The sequence below is a fragment of the Gnatocerus cornutus genome, chromosome 1 (assembly GCF_029298725.1).
Source record: "Gnatocerus cornutus isolate USDA-ARS CGAHR chromosome 1, icGnaCorn1.1, whole genome shotgun sequence".
Lineage (NCBI taxonomy): Eukaryota > Metazoa > Arthropoda > Insecta > Coleoptera > Tenebrionidae > Gnatocerus > Gnatocerus cornutus.
Window position 1 is genome coordinate 28,895,836 of NC_142233.1, and position 22,232 is coordinate 28,918,067.

At 35.1% G+C, this 22,232-nt stretch overlaps 2 protein-coding genes across 2 annotated transcripts in view; one reads left to right on the forward strand and one right to left on the reverse strand.

The window, feature by feature from the left end:
• LOC148181350 (ADAMTS-like protein 4) overlaps positions 1 to 22,232 on the reverse strand; it is a 66,425-nt gene that overhangs the window by 38,930 nt on the left and 5,263 nt on the right. The window contains exons 2-3 of the mRNA XM_088041180.1: positions 6,534 to 6,624; positions 2,309 to 2,463 (exon numbers count right to left, since the gene is read on the reverse strand). Of these exons, the coding sequence (XP_087897306.1) occupies positions 2,309 to 2,463; positions 6,534 to 6,624 (246 nt within the window). The remainder of the gene's footprint in view (positions 1 to 2,308; positions 2,464 to 6,533; positions 6,625 to 22,232) is intronic.
• Positions 6,874 to 9,447, forward strand: LOC148181351 (gustatory and odorant receptor 22-like). The gene is made up of 4 exons (XM_088045085.1): positions 6,874 to 7,121; positions 7,428 to 7,665; positions 8,544 to 9,245; positions 9,313 to 9,447. The coding sequence occupies exons 1-4, from the start codon at positions 6,874 to 6,876 to the stop codon at positions 9,439 to 9,441; spliced, it is 1,317 nt and encodes a 438-aa protein (XP_087901211.1). The 3' UTR covers positions 9,442 to 9,447.

Consider the following 22,232-nt stretch of genomic DNA (forward strand, 5'->3'; position numbering starts at 1 on the left):
AAATATGTATTAGCGAGAAACGAGGTCGGAACGTCATCCTGAAAATCACCAGGTAAATATTTCAACCGAAAAATTAGATACTCCTATACAATTTTAGCTGACTTGTTTGATGGGCTTGGTGTGAAAAAGAAGAGCAGACTCAGTACTGCGTTTCCTCAACAATTTTTCATAATGTTCTTTTTCACTTTGCCAACAATTTGTACACATGTCAGTACGTTTAAAAATACATCTTAATTGCATCATTAATTTATTATGAATTGACTATTCAAAGAACATCAAATATCGCGCACGATTAGCCCAACTATAAGAAACCTGTTTGAAACGTCTGATTACAAAATCATTAATTTTCCTGAAGGTAGCGAATCGCGCCTAATCCAGAGACAGTAGTGTTGTAAACGCTAGAGGAAGCAATTAGTTATGTTGATCAGTTATTAAAAATTTATTTTTCCAAATTTCGATATTTTCGACCAGAATTCTCTACTAATTAATTACCACTGTCTAAATGATACGACCAAGCCCAAACTGGTTCATTAAGTGACTAATTATTAATTTGACTTAATGCAACGATACATTAATTAAAGGGGCATTATTCTTAATGTAATAATATTGTTACCAGTTATAATAATTCATAAATTACTTTTGATATGTCTGTGAGGAATTACATTAGACTGGATCATTAATTTACTAGCGCAAACGCCCAAGTCGTTTTAATTGCCAATAAACAAAAAGAAATTTGAATAACACAATGTTCCAATATTTTAATTTTGATTTGATGCACATTTTTACTATTTTCAGTGGCTCTATTAGATTTCATATTTTTAGAAGTTTGATATGTAAAAATTTGATATGCAGTGGTCCGGACCTGCGATAATCCAGATTTTGCAAGTAATACGTAATTGGATATATGTTTTAAAATCCAGAAATTTCAATATTTGCTAATTCGCATTCAATAAAACTTTGGAGTAAACTAAACTTTTAAGAAATTTCAAGGTGTTTCATAAAATTTTTCTTGAAATCAAAGGGTATACATTTAAAAATGACAAGTCTTTCAAAAAATCGAATCGTTTTGAGTTTAATTAGTCAGAGTTTTAGCGGTTGTCGGAAATGTTTAAACAATACAATGTTTATTAGTTATTATTACTATTCGCAATCTGAAATTCGATATTTCATCTAAACTCCAAGCCCAAAATTCCTTTTTATTCTTTTCTTCTTTACCTTAAAATTATAAATTGATCTACCCTAAAGTTGTTATTATTTTGCGCTATCTCTATTGGAGATCTAGGCACTATTTGTGCGAATTTTCATCAAAATCTGGCTGTCTCGACTATACTGTTCTAAGACAAAAATAAATTTTGAAAAAATTGAAAATTTTGATGACACTAATATATTCTAAAATTAAATTTTAAATTCTAAAATGACTTTTTTTTCATTTGTCACAGCAGATACACGTCTTAAAAATAAAAAATCAGAGGTAGAATTTTGGAATCTCCAAAAAATTTACGAATTTTGAGTTCATCAAAAAAATTAAAAATTTATCATTCTAGTTCCAAATTTCATAATTTTCCATTGATACATAATAGACGCTTACAAAAAAAAAGTAGCATTGGTAAATCTCTTTGTTAACATAACATTCAAGTTAATAGAGTTACTAAAGTAGATAAAAAAAATAAAAATTCAAAAATTTCCGTTTACTTTAGTTCATCCTAAAAATACATAAAAAAATCGAAACTCTCCTTGTTTCTAATTTCACAATATGGCAAGGGAGAAGTATGTATTAATGCTTCCAAAATTTTATAATTTTAGCACTAACACTATCAAAATTTAATTAGAAGAAATTGAACCGATTTTCATCATGGCAGGCCCAAAAAATCCATAGCTATACAGTTATACAAATGTAAAATATTGCTGCTACATTACCATCCATCAAACATCACTTCAGATAAAAAAAGCACTTCTAAGTCATAAATTACGCATATTCAGACTCCACCTTTCCTTTCCGATCAATCGATAATAATTCATTAATAGATCGATCAGATTAAGCGATCCTTCAGCGGCAGTCACAACAATTCTTAGAACACCTTGACTTGAACCGAACTAATCTGACCAGCAACTGATAATAGTAATAATAAATTCAGTATGAAAATCATTATGACAGACTTGTTATTTTCGGTGCGCTCTACAATGTGATTTATGATATAGAACCGACCGATGAAAATGATAATAGAAAATGATGTAATAAATCAGTGGAGGTTCTCAAATGAACAATTATCCTTATTCATTCTTTAAAATTCGAAATTGGACAACTAACCTCGAATCAGCAGGCCTACTAACGCAATGTCTTGTCTGTTGCGTGACGCCACCCCCACAGCTTCTCGAGCACGGCGTCCATGGACTCCATGCTGACCAAACTCCCACTGCCTTTGGTGTTTTCTTTACTTGGCGGTCCCGGTACATGTTGTGAACCTTGAAAATACATAAAACATTTTGTATTCACCGTCCCAAAAGGCGTATCTAACAATTCTTCTTTAATTTCACCCGACTCTGCAGTGTCACCAAGACAAAATAATGAGTCTTTTGTGCCTGTAGGAAATGCACTCCGGAATTCTATTGTGAATTTAAATGTCGCGTTGAAATTGAATTTTTTTCGTGCAGGACAACACCTCTTAACGGACATATAAACAGTCCTTTGCATTGTTTGATGTCGCTTGCACAGATAGACGCGTCCTATTCCGTTTAAATTATGCTGTAATGCGTACTATCCATCTTAATCCATACAAAGCGAACCGCAATTGAGTTGTGCATTGTACATTCGTTAAGCATAAATAATGGCAGCTTTGTGCAAAGAATATCGGAGGATTGTTGGCTATTCATCTCGCGTTCGACGACAATAACAAAGTTCGATGTATCGGAAGACACAAACTCAAAAAATGTGGTAAAGTGTGAAACCGCGCAATGTGCTGGCCAAAGCACTGTCACTCTCCTCAAACAAAGACTATAATTATTTTTACAATAGAAAAAAAGCGCCTTTGATGTGTTCTGCTAAATTTAACCCAAAACCGCCACGTCTGTGCCTAAACGTTTCTCTCCGACTCCCTTTGGTTTCCATTACTGTGACATCTCTTATTTGAGAAGCAGTGCACAACTACAGATTGCGGTATCCTGAATTGAAGTAATGCCTTCCTATGCTCGTTACTTCGGCTATAAACGAGACTTACGACCCATTTATCTATCTATGGACAGCAACCATCAGCGCCCATACAAATCGAAGGCAAAAAGAACAAAACTAACAATGCACGAGACATCAATTACGTTTTAAAATCGATGCACGTCGTTTTCTATCATTAAAATGGAATATTTTATCACAACACCTTACTGCAAATTGTCAGATTTACAGGTACCGATAAATTACAACACGATTTTTCACGTTTATTTATGAGAAAAAGCACGCAGATATCGCCCAGGATCCAGGATAATAGTTAAATTACGACCGGGACTGCTAATAAAATAAAACACAATTTAGCGTCGTTAAGAAAGCCAACATAGTTTTAAACCACAGAAACAAGAAATCAAATTATAAACGTCTTTGATGCATGTATAGAAAAATTTATTGCCAGGTAAACTTTAATTTTGCATGCTGCCATTACCAAGCCCGTCATGTACGTTCTTCGATTTAATATTTTATGGTATTATAAACCAAAAGTCGGTACTGACACTGACAATCCTCGGATTTATTTATTTACCCGACGAGAATTTATTAGAAAAACGAACGAGGCGTCAGGTGCTTGTAACATGTACAGGTAACAAGACAGCACCCGTGGTTACTCCGCTTGTTCGAACCTGTAAGCCTAATAAACACCACAAAGCCATTGTTCTTTTGATTTAAGCCTTTGATATGTCACTATCAATCAATACTTCAATGACGAGTCATTTTACATTGTGACCGGTGGACGGTAGCACATTCATCTTCATTGTCATTTATTTCGACGTACCTCAAAATTCGTCCGTTTTGTCTCTTTAATAAGAGAAAAGCTGAAACCGAAAATTCGGCAAAACTGGTTTCTTTATCCGAGCAGCAGATTAATTCAAATTAATTCTGTTCAGATTGATATTAATTCTATGGTAATGAGGAAAATTTGTCGTGATTTCCTTGATGGTTTCGAAGTGGAACAGCGGGGAAGGAATACTCACAACCGCAACAATAGGCTGATTATGAAGTATTTTTCAAATTTAGATGATATCGGCTGATAAAGCTTAATGTGCGAGAAACGAGCTGTTATGAGTACAGTTATAATACATTTAATGGAGAATACTAAATTATATCGATGAAGTACGCCGTCTCACTCAAAGCTGTTATATTGTATTAAACTGGTAATTGGTTTCGATCCTTTGTAAAGCTCATTAACCTGATGTACCTTTCAGAGGCTTTGAATGAAGCAACAATTTATATAATAGTCAAATGCTGCTTTATTCAAGTTGTGGCTTGCCAATTTAGTTGAATCACGTTTCAAATTTTTCATTCAGCCAATCATAAAAACAGCTTGTTATCCACGCTTCTGAATCAAAGAAGCACACATTATAAATTAATTGTTCTATTCTCGTTTTTTATACATGTACTTATAAGTTTATTGCTTATTCCTGCAAACGGTTTTGATAAATGTAATCTATTAATTAAAGAAATGATGAATAGACACGTGACTTAAAAAATTATGCAAAGTGGCAGTTCCTTTGAACCATTTATTTCGATTTTTCTGTCTGTTAGAACGATGAATCGTAATCTAGCCAATAAATCTAAATGTGAATATAGAATGATCCTATTTGTAAGCGCAAAGGAGCAAAATTGGCAGTTTGATAAAATGTTATTGTAAAGTGCAATGGACTGAAGAATTTGGGACAATACTGTAAAAGTCATACTTAATATTCATATTTTATCGTTATTTAAATTTAAAGAAAAATAAATTTTTCGGTGGTCGTAGATAAAGTTTCTTGTAACTTCATGAATTCATTAAGTTCTCTAAATAAGACTTTTAGACATAAAGTGTTTTTTTTTTAAATTCTCTGTAAAATAGTTACAATTATTCGGATTTTTTCTTGAAGTTTTTAGATGACTTGAATGAAGCCTTTAAATCTTTTAGATGTCAATGCCTAATATTTGGATCCTTAAATCCTTTGAGAACCTTTAGATTTTGCAATTTTTTTACAAATTATTAGATAGAATTGTTACTCTTGCAATTCTTTAGTCCAGTGATAATTAGATATTTGCATAATACGTATTTTTTTATTCTACAAATTTTAAATGCAATCTTTTAGTTTCTTACAATTTTCCTTCAATCCGTCGTAGTGTCTTAATCGGTTCGATTTTTCTGTAGTTAAGTTATCTGGAAATTCTCTTTCATGAAAAATAAAAATTAGCCCAAAAATATTATTTCATTCAAATTAATTGACCCACAAACATTTTCCACAAAACCCGCTCTTTATTTATGACGGTCTTCCGTGTTTAATGTGACCAGAAAATAGGTATTTAGGTTTTTTTTGATTGGACCATTATCACGTATCCATCAACATCAACTAGTTCTCCAACAGCGGTATATAATTACTGCAAAACCCACACACCGTGTATTTTCAGAACGTCCAGCTGTTTCTAAGTCAAGGTCTTTCCATTGATTAAACCTTTAAAAAGTGCGTGTAAAATTTATTCCTCGTCTTCCACACAAAATCAGCAGTCATAAATTGTTTTCGTTTATTAAATAAATTGCTTGTCATAAGATCGCGTAAAATTTGCATGCACGAGAGCTTTTGACGACTTTCGAAGAACCGCGTCGTTATTTTGAAAGAAAATTCCTTCTCGTGATAATTAGACGCTAGAATGTAAAACATTTTCCTTCGATTAGAGCCAAGAAAATCGATTTCTAATTAATTATTTTCAGTGTGCAGTTGTGCTTTGATGTTACGAAACAATCCACATTTTACGAGGTAAAATGTTAATTAAAGGGAGCGAATGCTTCGTTTACATCTTAACGATTTTTGAAAGAATTGGAGAAGCAGGAAAAATGCGCGCCCATGTCAAGTTAAGTCCGTTTTAATCTTTTCCGACTGTCTCGACAAACGTTTTTCACATTTATTTTATTATTCAAAAGAAATTTGTCGCTCATTCGCTACGCATTCAAATAGAATTCGTCCTCTGACGGGAAGGAGTTTGAAAGGATAGCTCACGTCCCTCTTGTAGTTTTGGCTCCTTTCTTCGGTGATTTATGGGGTGGGTTGTGCAGGGAACCGGTTATTTGGTTTGAGAAAGACACAGAACCTAGAATTCAATTTTTAACAGTTATGAGCCGTGATTGATTGATAAATTGAACGCGATGGACCAACTACAAAGACGAATGATAAGTGGCGTGCGAGTTACTCGCCAAAGACAAAAAACAAAGCAGCTTTCCATGTAATTCGAGAAGAAACAATTTATCAGATAGGAAGTTACAAGCAGTGGGTGTATTTGTATAGAGATGTTCACACTAACTAGTCCATAAAACCATACTCACATCTACAGGATACGTCCCTGGCGCTTTCACTATCTTCGATTTATAGTCGTACATCATTCCGACATCAAAAAGAATAAGGGTTGCCGCCGCCCTGAAAAAAAAACATTATTAATGCATGGGAACGATTTGAATAAGGTGTAGCAAATTAATTACAGGAGGTGAAGACCAATTCGGCCAATTATTAAAATGATTGATCACTTCGTATTGTAAAGCTTCGAAATAATTAAAGATGATATTTTTTTAAAGGCAACACCTTTGTAATGAGGTGCAGCACGCAAGGCTGCTGTCCAATAACTCGAATATTATTCAGTCTGAAATATCCAATAAAACACGGGATATCATGAATCAAACCAACAAGAAAAATGATCATATCCAACAGGGCAATTATTTAGATCCGCGAAATGAGGTTCGGAAAAATATTGTAAAAGTAGCGGGCACTGCAACGACTTCTTACGCGGATAATGAACCCGATCCAGAAATGTTGGAACAATACGACAGTTTTCACGAGACAACCAAAAGTCTGTTGGTACTGTTTCAAATCATGGGAATTATGCCGATTGAACGAATGAAGGGGAAAACAACATTCAGGTAAATTCACTCACTTGACTTACAAATTAACACGATTTCTCAAGCTCCCGGAGGTAAAAATAAACGAGAAAACACATCACATTTTACCCAAAATTACTTAATCAGTTCCTTTTAAAACACACAGTACATCACTGCCAGCCACCAATTTATCAAAACTTTAATATGTTGTTGAACATATAGTTACACCCTCGCATTTCGGTTTTGATGATCATTTTGCATAATAAATTTTATCTCCTATGGTGAAATACGAACACGTCTAAGACACCGAAATAATAAAGACATCAGCTACAAATTAATATCTTTCAGATGGCTTTCGTCAACATCGATTTACGCCTACTTTCTCTTCGCAGGAGAAACAATTTTTGTCACTATGGTATTTAAAGAAAGATTAAACTTGATGCTACAACCGGGGAAGAGATTTGATGAGTATATTTACGGGATCATTTTCTTGAGCATCTTAATTCCACATTTTCTGCTGCCCGTGGCGGCCTGGACGAATGGTATGGAGGTGGCCAAGTTTAAAAATATGTGGACACGATTTCAGGTTAGCAACTATACAGTTGGTTTGGGTTGCAAACGACCACCCAAGGGCACGAATTACAAAATTTTTATCGTGTAATTTGTTCCTGTTGCAAATGCTGTTTGTGAATTAGGTTTTAGAATACAAACGGCGATCAACTAAGTTCTGTCATTGTAATGTGTTGAAATTCAATTTTTATTACCGTTTTTAAAGAAAAAAACTTCGTTTCACTTGGATCATGAAAGGACTCGGACTAATTAAATACGTAATCTTGAAATTCAGCAATTTTTATGTCAAAATTGACAAATGTCAAATTCGTGGAGGACCATGATGCCAACTTCAACTTCTTAAATAAAAAATTAGCCGTCAAAATAGACATTTGCAATCTAAACGGACTATACACTAGCTTTAGGTTGCAATTGTCCACCAAATGTCACAAATTTTCAAAGTTCGTATCTGTAAATTAGGTTTTGGTGTACAAAAGACGATCGTGAAAGGTCTGGCTCCCACAAATTAATTACATAATCTTGATACAAAGCAATTTTCATGTCAAAATTGATAAATGTCAAATTTTGGGGAAAAAATTATACCAACTTTTTAATCTTAAAGTTATTTCATCAGGATTCCAACCTTAAATAATAATAAATTAGCTGCCAAAGTGAACATTTGCAACCTAAAAACCGAATGTACGTCATTTTTCCTGCAGAGATCCTGATTTTCCCATAATTTGGTGATAATTTGACAAATTTGACAGTTTGTAAACGACCAATCACAGAACCGCATTTTAAATTTTAAAGCCTATAAAAAAAATTGCAGAAAAAGTTAGTGTTTTTTTTCCAATTTGCATCATTTTGGATTTATTCACGCTGCCCTAAGCTCGCTCATTTTCGAATCTGTTACAGTTAAAGTACTACCAAGTGACGGAAATTCCGGTAAAGTTCTACAAACTGACAGTGATAACGTACGTCCTATGCCTGATGTCATGGGTGATGGGTGTCGCAGTAATGCTGGCCCAGTACTACCTCCAAACCGACTTGCAACTTTGGCACACATTCGGGTACTATCACATCCTCGCCATGTTAAACGGTCTATGTTCCTTGTGGTACATAAACTGTTTCGCTATAGGGCGCGTGGCTGGTTGGATGGTACAAAAATTGAACAAAGCTTTAGAATCTGCAGACGCAAACTTGTTAGGTTCTTATCGCGATTTATGGGTGGATTTATCCCACATGATGCAGCAATTAGGTAAAGCTTACAGTGGAATGTACTCTATGTACTGCCTGCTGATTTTATTGACGACCATCGTGGCAAGTTACGGTTCTGTGACGGAGATAATGGACCAAGGGCTGTCTTTCAAAGAGGCTGGTTTGTTTATTATCGCTTTTTATTGCATGACATTGCTTTATATTATATGCAACGAGGGGCATCAGACCACGAGAAAAATGGGACCAGAATTCAGGGAAAGACTCCTCAATGTTAATTTGAGCGCTGTCGATCAACGGACTCGACAGGAGGTGCACATGTTCTTGACGGCCATCGAGAAGAACCCGCCGATTATGAATCTTAACGGTTATGCCAATGTCAACAGGAAATTAATATCCTCGGTGAGATGATCTTATTTGGTCTAATTGTGATTGGTTTTGAAATGGTTTAACATTTTATTTTCTTCAGACGGTGACATCAATAGCTACATATCTAGTTATGTTAATGCAATTCCGATTAACTTTGATGAGGAACTCGTTGCTGGCTGCAAGAAGAGCCAACGCTTCTTTATCCTTAGGGAATGCGACAACGTCCTAGTCATTTCTTTATAATACCAATGGCTGATATTTGCACGACCTTTGGGTGTAGGTCATGTACGGTCAAATTAGAGATCATTCATAATACAAAAGCTTACATATCAGCGGGGTGATTCCCTGATTGATTGAATATTTATAGGGTGTAGAAACGTATTATGTTGGCTGCATGTTTTAAACATCTAGAGCCATTAGCATCGAATCACATCGCGTCATCGGTTACAAAAACTTATCAAACCACCAAATCTTTAATGGCAATAATTTATAGAGATGGAACACAATAAAATCACTACCAATTCCTTATAGCAAAACATTTTTCTCCTACGTGGTTTTCGATCCAATAATTTTATAATGGTAGTAATTTCACCAAACATAAAAGAAACCGTTCTTTGCAACGCGGCCCACTCTTGGCCCACCAGAACCAAATTTAGACATAATATGCAACTGGAGCCATTCTCAAATTTTTCAGGAGTGTCGACCTGAAGACGAAGAATGTTCCTCCATTACCTGTAGTGCGATTTTAGTACATTTGATTTATTTCAGTTATTAGTTAGGACAACAATTTCCGATGGTAATCTATCACGTTATTAACACTCCTGTAAGAGGTACCTATTTTACCATAGATAAACCCCTGAGACTTCGACGCATCTGTTCGATACTACAGCAACCATTTATTAATGCGTCAAAAAAATTAAAGCCGTATTTACATACTATCGATCGAAGATAAGGTTCTTAAAGACTATGAATTTTCTACATTCTCGGAGCTCATGTCAATGTGTTAACGGGACAAGAGAACGAGATTTAAAAAAGTTCATTGATTACACTAATCGACTAATTTTGGACGAAATTTGTACTGGAGCAGAGGAAAGTCATTTCAACAGTTATAATTGCCTGCTGATTTTGAATCCGACTCAGGTCAGGACACAGATATTTATTTGCAAAATAAGTTTTTTTTTAATTACATCTCTGTTTACTTTTGATTTTTTTCAGTTTTGCTTAACAATTTGCAAATACGAATAACAAAACGGACTTCGGAATAAGAAGAGACCATTCCACTTTAGAAATGACTTCTAAGGTGCATTTTTTTTCCAAAATTTGTTGAGTAGTGTATTGAATTGTCGTGCTCGATAGGTAATATCCAAGAAGATTGTAGGAACTAAATTATGTCCCGTTGACTCCACCATCCTGTTAAATTTAAATAGGTATACAGTGTGCTATTACCCCATTTATCATGTTGCATGGGCCGTTCCATACATGGCGCGCGGTAGGATTATAAGTTCTCTTACTAAATCAAAAATTCAATGGGTCTTGGAAAAAAGTTAATAACTCTCTGTAAAACCAGATTTTGTTTCTATTGTTACACGAGTGACATAATTCATATAAACAAAGCTTGAAAGGTCTACATTAGGTAGGTGTTTACTCATACAAATGCGGCTTTTCCCTCGTAAATTTGGAAGCACCCTTGCTAATGACTGCATAACATTATCTTATGTTGTGGCACCACCACACCAGCCTGCACTTACTTATCTCAAAACACGTCGCTAAATCAACACTTTAAGAACAGATAAGACAATAATTTATCGACTTCATTACCCCCGCCACTTCACTGCTCTATGATTTTTCTACGTGCAGCAACTTAAGCAACTTATCGCCGATCGGCCCGCTTGCATTAATTTCATTTAACTCATCTTCCGAGGCTCTGACGGCACCTTTGACAGATTGCTCCGGATTGTGAAATTGAATCAAGCTAACGGAACATGTTAAACCGCCAGATAATTATTCCTTGCATGATTGATCGCATTCTTCGACTCCCATATTATTTAATTAATTCCACCACAAAAACCGATTGGTTCGTACTCTCGTTTTTACTTTTGGAGATCGGCCAAAAGCACAGTAATTCAGAAAAGACATCGACCACTTGTCCCAAACCAAAATTACGTCGTTGGCCATTGCGTGCCATTAACAAAGCCAAATCGTAAAAATAAAAATAGTGGCGGCGCTGCTACATGTATCCAACACTGAAAGGAAAAGCTGCGTGACTTAGAATGAAAGTGGCGCCTGATGCGAAGAAGCAAGTGTGCAAGAATGTAACGATTCAAGTTTTCGCAGCACGTGTTTATAAACACACGTGGTTACAGACGTTTATAGGCCATTCAAATGCTTTGTGAATTTCAATATGCAGCGAAATGGAATTTCACCGTTATAATATTTCAATGAAGAAGTTATAAATACACTGACATAATTTCAAGCTAATTTAACAATAGTTGGTCACGACGGCGCTTTATCAAGTTATTTGTTCGCCTGGTGGAAATGAAACTGTACTAAGTTTTAATTATATGGCTTTTCGCCTCTAATCGACCATCCTGCAGTCTTTAATCTTCTCAAGCATTGATATGAGAGACGTCTGTCTGCCTACTACTTATGTTTCCAGCAACACCAGACTACAATTACAGTAGGTTTCAAATAGGCTATAAAATTACATAATAATTGAATTAAAACAGTTCCCATACGAGTTTGAAGAGTCCTGCGTCTTCTAATTTGCTTAATATTTTCCAATAGCTTGTTCGAACACCTAAAAACAACAATAACTAACCTAAAAAAGTTCGTTAACTTGGTTTATGATCACCTGTGTAATTATTTTTAATGCTACAATAACTAAACAGTTAACGAACATCAAGCACATTACATATCCAAATAAAACGGTGCGTCTGAAACAGCGACAACTTTTTCAGGTAAAAGGCTCATAAACTTTGTTTGGTACCACGTCTTAAATCGATTTTTTTTAATTAACGCCGTCCTGTAAACAGTGATCTGTTCCAAGAAACATTTTTCGATCCAATTTTCTAACAAATTGGATGTTAACGTAGCTAAAAGTGGTTATTAAAACAAAGCACAGAGAGCGTCGAAATAAATCTTGAAAACAAGATTGGGTTGGTTATTCAGGATTCAAACGAGGTAATGGTCAGTTAGCGGCTCTTTTAGTATTGTTAGCTGGAGTGGGCAGATTGAAGAATTGATATCTATAATTGCTTAAACTTTTTGATTCGATGTCAAAGAGAATAAAGTAGCTTTATTGGAAAAGGTCAGCTTGAGAAAAGCTTAAAGTTCTGTCTTGAGCAATGTTCAGTTGATTCACAGGCGAATCAAAACAGAACATAAAAATATAACTTTAGATTTATTACATTTATTTATATTATGACAAAGTACTTAGTTTTAGAAGGAACGTAAACTCTGTTAATTGCGATTTTGACTTCGCTTAAAATCGATTTTATAATAAATTAGAAAATTATAAAACAAATCATAACTTCAAGAACCAAAATTTGTAATTAAACATAATTTATTTTAAAACGTTTACACAATCTGTAGAAATAGGTTCCCTATAAAGTTTAATACAAAATTTTTGCCAAAAATTTTCGGTTGCAACCCGCTGTCAGCCATCACAATTACATTTGGACACTTTACAATTTTGCACTTGCTTAGAGAGCGAATTTTTTATAGATCAATTCAATTTTTTTAAGTAAGCAGGCACGAAAATGCAGTGATGTGTGAAAGGAGTTCTACTTTTCGCTTATTTTAACACATTTCAGGCACTTTCATTGGCCTAAAATGACCAAAAGCCATCGTGTGTACTACGTGTCCTCTTTGGCTACGCCCGTGAATGGATTTGAGTTTACCATGAATACCGGTAGCTTTATCTTCCGCTTCGGTCTTGTGATGTAATGACACATTCCCAGTAGGTGTGAAATGCTAATACATAACTCTTATCACTCCATAAATGCTAATAACTACCGCTTGAGGATCCTAGATGGGAGATTTCACGAGACGACCCCAGTGGATCCCATGGTAATTCATGCGACTGATTTATTCGTACCACCCATGGTCCCAGTTAATCACTAATTAAATAAATGGTAAATATTGTGGGTGAAGGCAGCGTTGATTTAAAAACTATAATTGACTCGTCAATAACCAGCCAGCAATTATAATTTTAGATGGGCGGATAATAAAAATTCCATCGACACGGTATATTAACAACATATCCGTGAAAGATATTGCAAAGTCATTGGATGTATTAGAAATGATTAAATTTATTGCTCTACATATTCTCTTTACAGATGTTCGACTCAATTGAACTTGACTCATACTGAATGATCCAAGCCCAGCTAATTCGCCACACATCAGACTATATTGCAACTCAAGAATTCCAGCTAGTTATGGGCCAACTTCAATTCAATAAAACTAAAAGGCCACCATGAAGTGACTGAGTTTCTGCGACTCGATGTTTACCATATATGGGATGTCAACAAACTCTGATTAATGAAAGGAGGATGAGCAGGAATATCAAAGCAGCATGAAAAACGATGACTTTAATTTTTCGGTTCGTTAAAAACGGAAAAGCAGATTCATAAATAATACACCGCAAGCGCCGATTTTGGGGTAATAAATCCGACTGATTGATTTAGTTTAATTGCGTCTACCGTATCATCAACGCACCACTTCTCAATATTTAAAAACAAAAAAAAATCGATTTAATTTGCTCCATTCATCATCTTGAATAAAAATGATAACCCATTCTTCAGTCACTAGAAAACATGAATGAATGACAGTTGCTCCGATTTCCGATTTATCTTAATTATTTCATCCTCTGATAAGAAATATCGTAACTTTACGGTCAAACTTATGGAATCTTCAATGGCGGTCGGCGTGTTGAAAGCAACCCAATTTGTCAAACAAGACCTCCGTTTCAAACCTGACAGAATTTTCCTAAATTAATTAAAATGTGTTCAACGACCTGTAAACACAAGTCGTTATTCCCACCCCATTTTATGTTAACAGTGAAGACCTCCTGCTAGTGTCCTGACTTAATATTTTCTAAACGTCATTTTTCCTGCTGAGAATTTACCGATTTACAAAGAAACAATTTTAAAAATTAGTAAGATTTGGAAGAGATAATAAGTTAGACACCTGTAGAAGATATATGACAATTTTGTTTCATAGATGGCTCTACAAAGCAACTGACAAGTTTTTTTCTGATCGCAAAATATCATACACTCATCTACACTTCAAATAATTAAAAAAAAAAACAATTTGTGATAGTTCTGTTTAATATTCTGCAGGAATTGCAAGACTTCTAAAAAATAAGCCTTATAAAAGTCGCTAAACGACCACTCGCAAAGCCACATTTTAAATTTTGCGTCTCTAAAAAAAGGGGGTAGTACAATGGTGGACACAGAATCTTGTACAGAATTGTCATTTGATTGTCAAATTTTCTAAACCGGGCTTTACGGAGGACGTTTGTTCATAACCAAACTTTTAATTTTTGATTCAATTGTCATTTTGACATTTTAGCAATAATAAAACCACTCGACTCCTAAACTCTTCGCCCATGACCAAGTGTTGTAGCGCAAAACCAATTCTAGCTTCCTTGTTGCGACACATTAATTGTTATTGGAGGCATATCGCAGAAATAAATACGTTTTCAAAATTTGTTTGACTTTTGTATTAACGTCAGTCATAATGACAATAAAGCTAGGATTACATCGAGACTTTTTGAAATGACAGGAAAGTACTGTCCAAGATTCTGTGTCCACCATAGTAGTAGGTAAAATTTCATAGTAGGTTGAAATTACACGCTTAAGACAAAGAATCCTCTTTGGTACTTTAGATCTTCAGTTTGCATGACAAACGATTGATGCGTAGGCAGATCCGTTTATTAAAAATGTCGAAAATGATTTGGATGTATGTCGACATCCGTGTATACAACAAAAGTAGGCTAATAAGATGATAATGGCAGCTAACAGAGTACAATTATTATGGGTTGACAAAAATTGCGTAAACATAACAATGAATACCATGACAAATCGTATCTCAGGTGCTTTTAGACCAGTTTGATAAATTATGTAGACATTCAGGAATATAATAAAACGTCAACTTTAAATAGATGCAAATATGTTCATAAAACCACTCCATTTCAGCGCTATTTTAATTAAATTAGTTTTTAATCAGTAATATGGACGTGAGAAATTCACCATAAAACCAACCAGAAGGCTATTTCCAAATTATGAATATTAATCACAACAAAAAACTCCTGCCTGTGATGCTAATGAGAATAAACAAGGCGGTAAAAATTACAAACAAATATGAAAATGATACTTGTCGGTATTTTCAGAGCCACGATCTCGTTAATTAATTATAAGTGGCTTTGATCTTGTCAAGTTCGGTTCAATAGATTCTGATATAGAAAAAATACATTTCGAAAGAATGCAAGACTTCGTTCCTACCGTTTGGTTCCAAACACACCTATCTTCGTCCCGCCCATGGAAGGCGGCTTGTCTTCCACAAATCGATTATAATAATGAAAAAATGAATGTAATCAATCTTGGCGCCCAAGAATCTAGAGGAAAGGTCGCGAGCTAAACTAAACCCTGGCGCATCATTGTTGAATATCACCGGAAGCCCAGCCTCACATTGATCTGGATGATGGTAGTTTCGCCAGTTTCATTCATACAGCCATCGCTATAACTAATCATACTGGAAATCAATTGGGTCATTCAACTTTCAACCCACAGACTGATAGGTATTGTTGCATTTCCCGGACTTCCCAAACGGCACGTGGATGAAACCACTTCTTATGGCCTTTGGCGACATTCAACAACTTGTGACAGTTCTTCCAATTTCATAACACCTGACCGTAATGAAAAGTGGTGCTTTCATTCTAATTAAACGCGTTATAATGGTTACAAATAAAAAGATTGAAATGGAGGTCAAGGATAATAAATCTTTCAGCTTCTTTGATGGATGGTTGCGCGTATTTTGTAACCCATTTGTCACAGGATAAATACAAAGAAAAATGCGTGGGAGGTTCCACATATCCACGTCAAAATTGTAATTCAATTTTCTTAATTTGGAGCTTCTTTGACGAATTTACGGCCAGGAGGACTTACTCTAATAACAAAACTAATCACTGTTTAGAATATAAACACAGAGCTGGGAGAAAAAACAAATTAAGTCTTTTATCACTTCAAGTTTGTCTTTGAATTTGGTAACAGTTTGCTCTGTCATTATCTTATCCGCAAACATGGAAGAATTCAAATAAAAATTACACGCTCTTGGGGTCTTATCACAAAAAACTAAACAAGAGGTAATTTATTTTTTCCCAAATCTATTAGTCTACTGCATACAAGATCGTTATTTTATTACAGCACCTATTACAGAGCACCAACATTATTTAAATGTTATTATAGGTGTTACTGACCACCTATCATTTACCTGTAAGAGCACAGATCCAAGGAATTGAGAAAAACATCGCGTGACAGGCATAGGGATAAAACCGTTTCCTAATAACACCTGTGGAGACAATTTGATAAGTACCATGTGCAGGAATCTACTTTATTTCTCCTGAAATTAGAAATCCCAAGCTATTACCTCTTTCACGTAACTGGTGGGATTATTTCCCCCGTTACTGACACATATTTTCATCGAAAACAGCCCGGAGAAACACGTCTTACTTAAGATTTAATCAGGAGCAAAAGCCTTGATCCAAGCAAAATTTACTGCTTGTCATCAAACTGATCTGAACGTTCGCGACAGAATCCAATAATTTTCAATCAGATACGCTGACAATCCGCCCATCACAAATCCCATTTATTTGCATTAAGGGAGATTAGTTTCAATTTTTCGCATCAGAATGATTCTCAAATGTGGCTTGTATACAAATGCGAGGTGCACTTCAGTGCCTTCTTTTTTGGCATTGGAAGTCCATTAGCATAAGCCTCAGCGAAGAGAATGAGGCGGAAACGATACTGGTCTTTCCAGAATCCCTTCATAAATGTAGACTGATTATGATATTTCGTTCAGCACAGGCTCTGATGGATCGATCGACCGTTGCACTTCCACGCTTGAATTAACTCGGTTCAAGTGTTTACAAGCTTCCACCATCAAAACCCGACATTAATTCATCAGATGACAATTCATCAAAGAGTCCGTGGCGCAACACCAACCCAGAATACTCCATTCCGTTTATTTTAGCAGCAACTTTACGAGTTCCGCGGAAAAAATTCTCCCAGGAATGCAAGTGAGCTTTTGACATATTGTATACATAAAACAAAGATGCGGCCGATACAACCAGGATTTTGTCTCGCTATTTGTTGATTCTATTTCGTTTCCCAACCTGCGGCGAAACGTTATCTGGAGGCCTGTTATCAAAATCATCGCGTTTTAACAGGTTGTAAAACCGGAAAAGTTCAACAAACACGAGCATTTTGTAGGAAGTGCGAGATTGTCGAGGAAATTTGACCCGATTTTTGTGTTTATCGTATCAAGATTACATTGTAAATCCAGTCTGCTTCTTCGGTTTACAATAAGCTACAACGTTTTCGTGATTTAAGTCGGTGCACGACATATGGAAACCCGCCCACGATGGTGGAAAAAACAACCAGTAACTCGAGTATTGAAAACCAGCAGCAAGTAAATAACGCGCTCAACTTATAACTACCTGCGCAACGAGGAGAATATGATAGAGCACCTTGTGTGGCCGCAGATAGAGCTGATTGGGAAGATCAACTTCATGGTGGAACTGAATCAAAAAACTGAGCAAGTTTTTGCCTCAGAATCCCATCAAGTCGCTCTAAAATAGCGTTAATTTTACATCAAAAATTAACGATCAATTAGCGGTTCAAATCATACTGAATGCACCAATAACTCTTTAATAATTGCTGGGTAATCTTAATAAGCCACTACAATACAAACATATTACATTAATAAATTAAAACGTAATTTGAAATTAAATTCATCTCAAGACCACACATTCTAGATCGTTAAAGTGTTCTAATATTTTATTACATTTATATTAACCATAAAATATTTTAGGAAAAATTTGAAATTCCAAGCAGATCTACACGTCAGATAAGGAATTTAGATGTTAACTTCCAGAAACAAATCAAATTGTGATTAACTGAAGTGACACTCGATTAACCAAATCAATTTTTTCAGACATTCTTCGTCCAATATTGCTTGCAAATTGAGATATTTTCGAACAATCGGTGGCGACGTGGTAATTGTGCTCTCAATAAAAATTAGATAAATTTAGAGACGAGTCCCCTAGACGCCAGAATCAGTCTGACGGCCTGCCAAAGGCGACGATAAATCAAAACTTTGCTTTATTAGTATGAAGAGTAGAATATGGATTGTACATTGTCACAAAAACGGAGTAATTAAATTAAGTCAAGAACTGTCGCACTTTGAATGAATAAATTTGAATATCGTTAGACAGTCTCAATGTAAATGTTTTTATACTGCTGTCATCGAAAATGACAATTAGCGTTTGACCAAGAAGAAGCATTATATTTTTTCAAAGATATAAAGCGGCAAGGTGTGAACTGCAATTATAAAATACGTAAACATGCCAAGATGAATTATTGATATAAAAACGTCATTTTCCTAAAGACATAGATCAATATTTTTAGTTTAACATTTTTGTGTGTTTTACTTACACTAAAAGAATATTTCCGGAATTAATTTAAGTTGGCATCTCTGCAAGTCAGTAAAAACATATTAATTATAGAAAAAGTAGTATAAAAATTCATGTACAGTAGTCTCGCGGAAAGCTCATAGCAAAAGCTCGCTCACATGCAGCATTACTGCTCGTTTCGCCATGAAGTCTTGTTCTGTAAATAACTAATTTAGCATTACTGTTGGTAGTTGATAAAACTGTTTGGACAAGTCGAGGTAACGAGCGTGAAATAGTTTCATAACACTGGTAAAAACACCAGATAAAACTTCCCTAGAAAAACTTCCGCCTCATTTACATACACTTAACATATCTACACATGTAAAGTTAACCGCTACAAGTGTCGATTTTTAAAAATGATCACTGACATGTTTTGTGCTAATTTCAACAGCTAGCAGCTCCCATCCGCACTTCCTTCTTTAATTAAAACTCATACAGACATGAAGAAAACCAGACAAGTGCCCGTGGAATTTTGATGGGTTTCTTAGTTTACAACAACACTCTTTTAGCATACTTATAGCAAAATTATGCCATATTTAAAAAGGCAATGTCAAGCAAAGAAATTACCTTATTTGGTATTTTTACGATGAGAGGTGTGATCCAAATAAGTGTGCCCATAAATAAACCAATAAGGTCCAAGCCGAAAGGATTCATTGTAAAATTATTGGTAAATTTAATGACCCCTAGAAATGTAAACACATTAAAATTTGGTTACATTAAATAGTTTTTGGTCCATTTCGAAAAGTTTCCCGAGCTTAAAATTGAATTACTGGAATGCCTAAAAATTGAAGTCGTCTCCAGCTTACAATGTTACCAAAAACCAGAAGTCTTTAAAAATAACTGAAGTCCTCCACTTAAAGAATGATCTCAAGGTGAAGTTCAAAGTCGTTGGTGGAAATTCTACGAATTAATTAGATTTATAATTGATTGGAATTAAAGACGATTTTTTCCACCTCGCCTCGGTGCCTTCAGTCTTGATCCAATCTCTTTCAACTAAATTCACTTCAATCAAACTACTGATTGTAATTTTTCATTCTTTCAACCGGTGCCACGATAAAGAAGTACCGATTTCCTTTTATTTCTTGGAGAGTCATTAAAATGCTGTATGGCTTATTTCAATTAGTAGTTGGCACAAGATAAAATAGCACCGCTAACTTATCTTCTTTTCACCGCCGGACAAAAGTGGACCGACAACAAAAAAAGGGTTTGGAAATAATTATCATCCCTTCACCTTCCGTCATTAATTTACTTAATTAATTTCGTCTGAGTAAAATTGCGTTATTGCAAGTGCGGTTTATTGATATAAAACGTTAAAGATAACAACACGTCAATGCATTATCTCCGCTATTAATTTCCTGTTTTCTATAATGAGGTAATCCCGCAGAGACTATAAATAAATGGGTCCAGTTCACAATTGAGATTTGAACGTTGACCCCGCATTTTTTACTTATTTTAATTACATCGTCCAGAGCAGCGTCAAACTTTTAACTATTATTGCTTTATGATAGAATTTGAAGCAATTAATTATAATTTACAGCGCTCTCCTCTGAAAACAGGACATTTTTGACCCACAAAATTGCCCGAATCAGACCCTGAACTTAAAAAAATACCAGCGAATATCGCGCAACTTCTATTTTTAGAGGGAGATATTTCCAAACACCGAATGACATTTAATGAAGGGAACAGTTCTTCTAACTAAAGTGGACGAATTGAATTTTTTAAATAATCACATAGAACTCTATTGAATTGGGACAAATCCAAAATTTGATTGCGTAAATTACCCAACTAAAGTGCAATTAGTTTACATTATGGTCAAATTGGTTATTAAGCAACCAATTCGTTTCTAAGGCTATGAATGGCGATTTTAGAAGTCATTTATCTTCATGCGAATAGAAGCGCGGACGCACGGCATTTCACATCTGGAAATAGATGTTTTCATCACAAGCGCGAAAAGTGTAAATTTTCGCACGAGTGGGAACCTAAGAAAAGACACTATCGGACTAGTTATGTACACTATTTTTCCTACAACCCTCCATCTAAAACAAACAATAGGTCTCGACAATGAGTCCCTTTTTGGACACATTTGAAGTACAAAGAGAACATGGTTTATTAAATTAACTTTTCTTTTAAACCCATTTACCTGACAACGTGAGAAAAGCAATAGAACCGCTTGCTCCATTTTATCAGGTGTGAAATTCAGGTAGACGCAATTACCATATCCCCCGATTTGCTACAGGTAACAACTCTCCCCTACAAGGCGTGGCTGTGCCCATTCATAAATTCCCGTTTTCCATTTTTGGTTTCAGCGAGTTAATAAAATATCTCAATTAAAATTGACGCTAAACGATTTTATCTCGTACTTTTTTATCAGTACCATTATTTCTAATTTATTTGTGCTCCGTGACCGCCATAAATTACACTTTTCTCGTGGCTTCAACACGTCTGGAGGTAGCAACATTGTAATTGTTTTAAATGGGTTTCCTCGATAGTTCAATAGAAACGAATGTGATTTATCGGAAAGGTGTATTATTATAAATCTGTTTGAATTATGAATGGTAGACAGTTGGGCTTCAGAGACATAAATTTGAAGTGAAATATCGCTCCGTAAAGAGAGAGGTTATCAGGAGAAAATTACAAAACAAGATTAAAATGTTTTCATCGGCTCTTGTGAGTGAAGTCAAGTGCATTTCCTATTACAATCGATGATGCGACAGGACTTATGTAATTCGCTTATCGAAACGTTTATTTTTCGTCTGTCTCAATTACACCAAAATTTAATATTCCATGGACACAACGGGATTAAAGGAGTCGTATTAAGTTCCAAAGATGAGACAGCTGGGTCAAAGGTTTTACGGGCTGACATGAAAATTGCTATCCGCACGAAGCCCCAAATTTAGGATAACGAACCATAAGTGAATTATGATTAATCAAGCTTCTTTCCTTTTTCTTTTTCCTGGCGGTGATAATTTATGATGTTGGTGATACTTCATTATCAGTTCTTTTCTTCGAAAATAATAATTTGTTTTGTTGGTGACATAAAGATTATTGAAGTCTATTAATGACACATTTTTCCAGAGGTTATCACCCTTAATTGATTTTGTTTAATATGCATTCCGTTGTTCTTTCATTTCGTCCGAAATGTTATCTTTAGAGAAAATGGACTTCATTTTACGTCAAATGCTAATGCGCTAAAGCTTTTGATTTTACGGAAACACGTGGACTGATATCATAATAGACTATCTTTTATGATTATGACTTAGCAGGCCATAAAATTTATCTGAACGTACTAA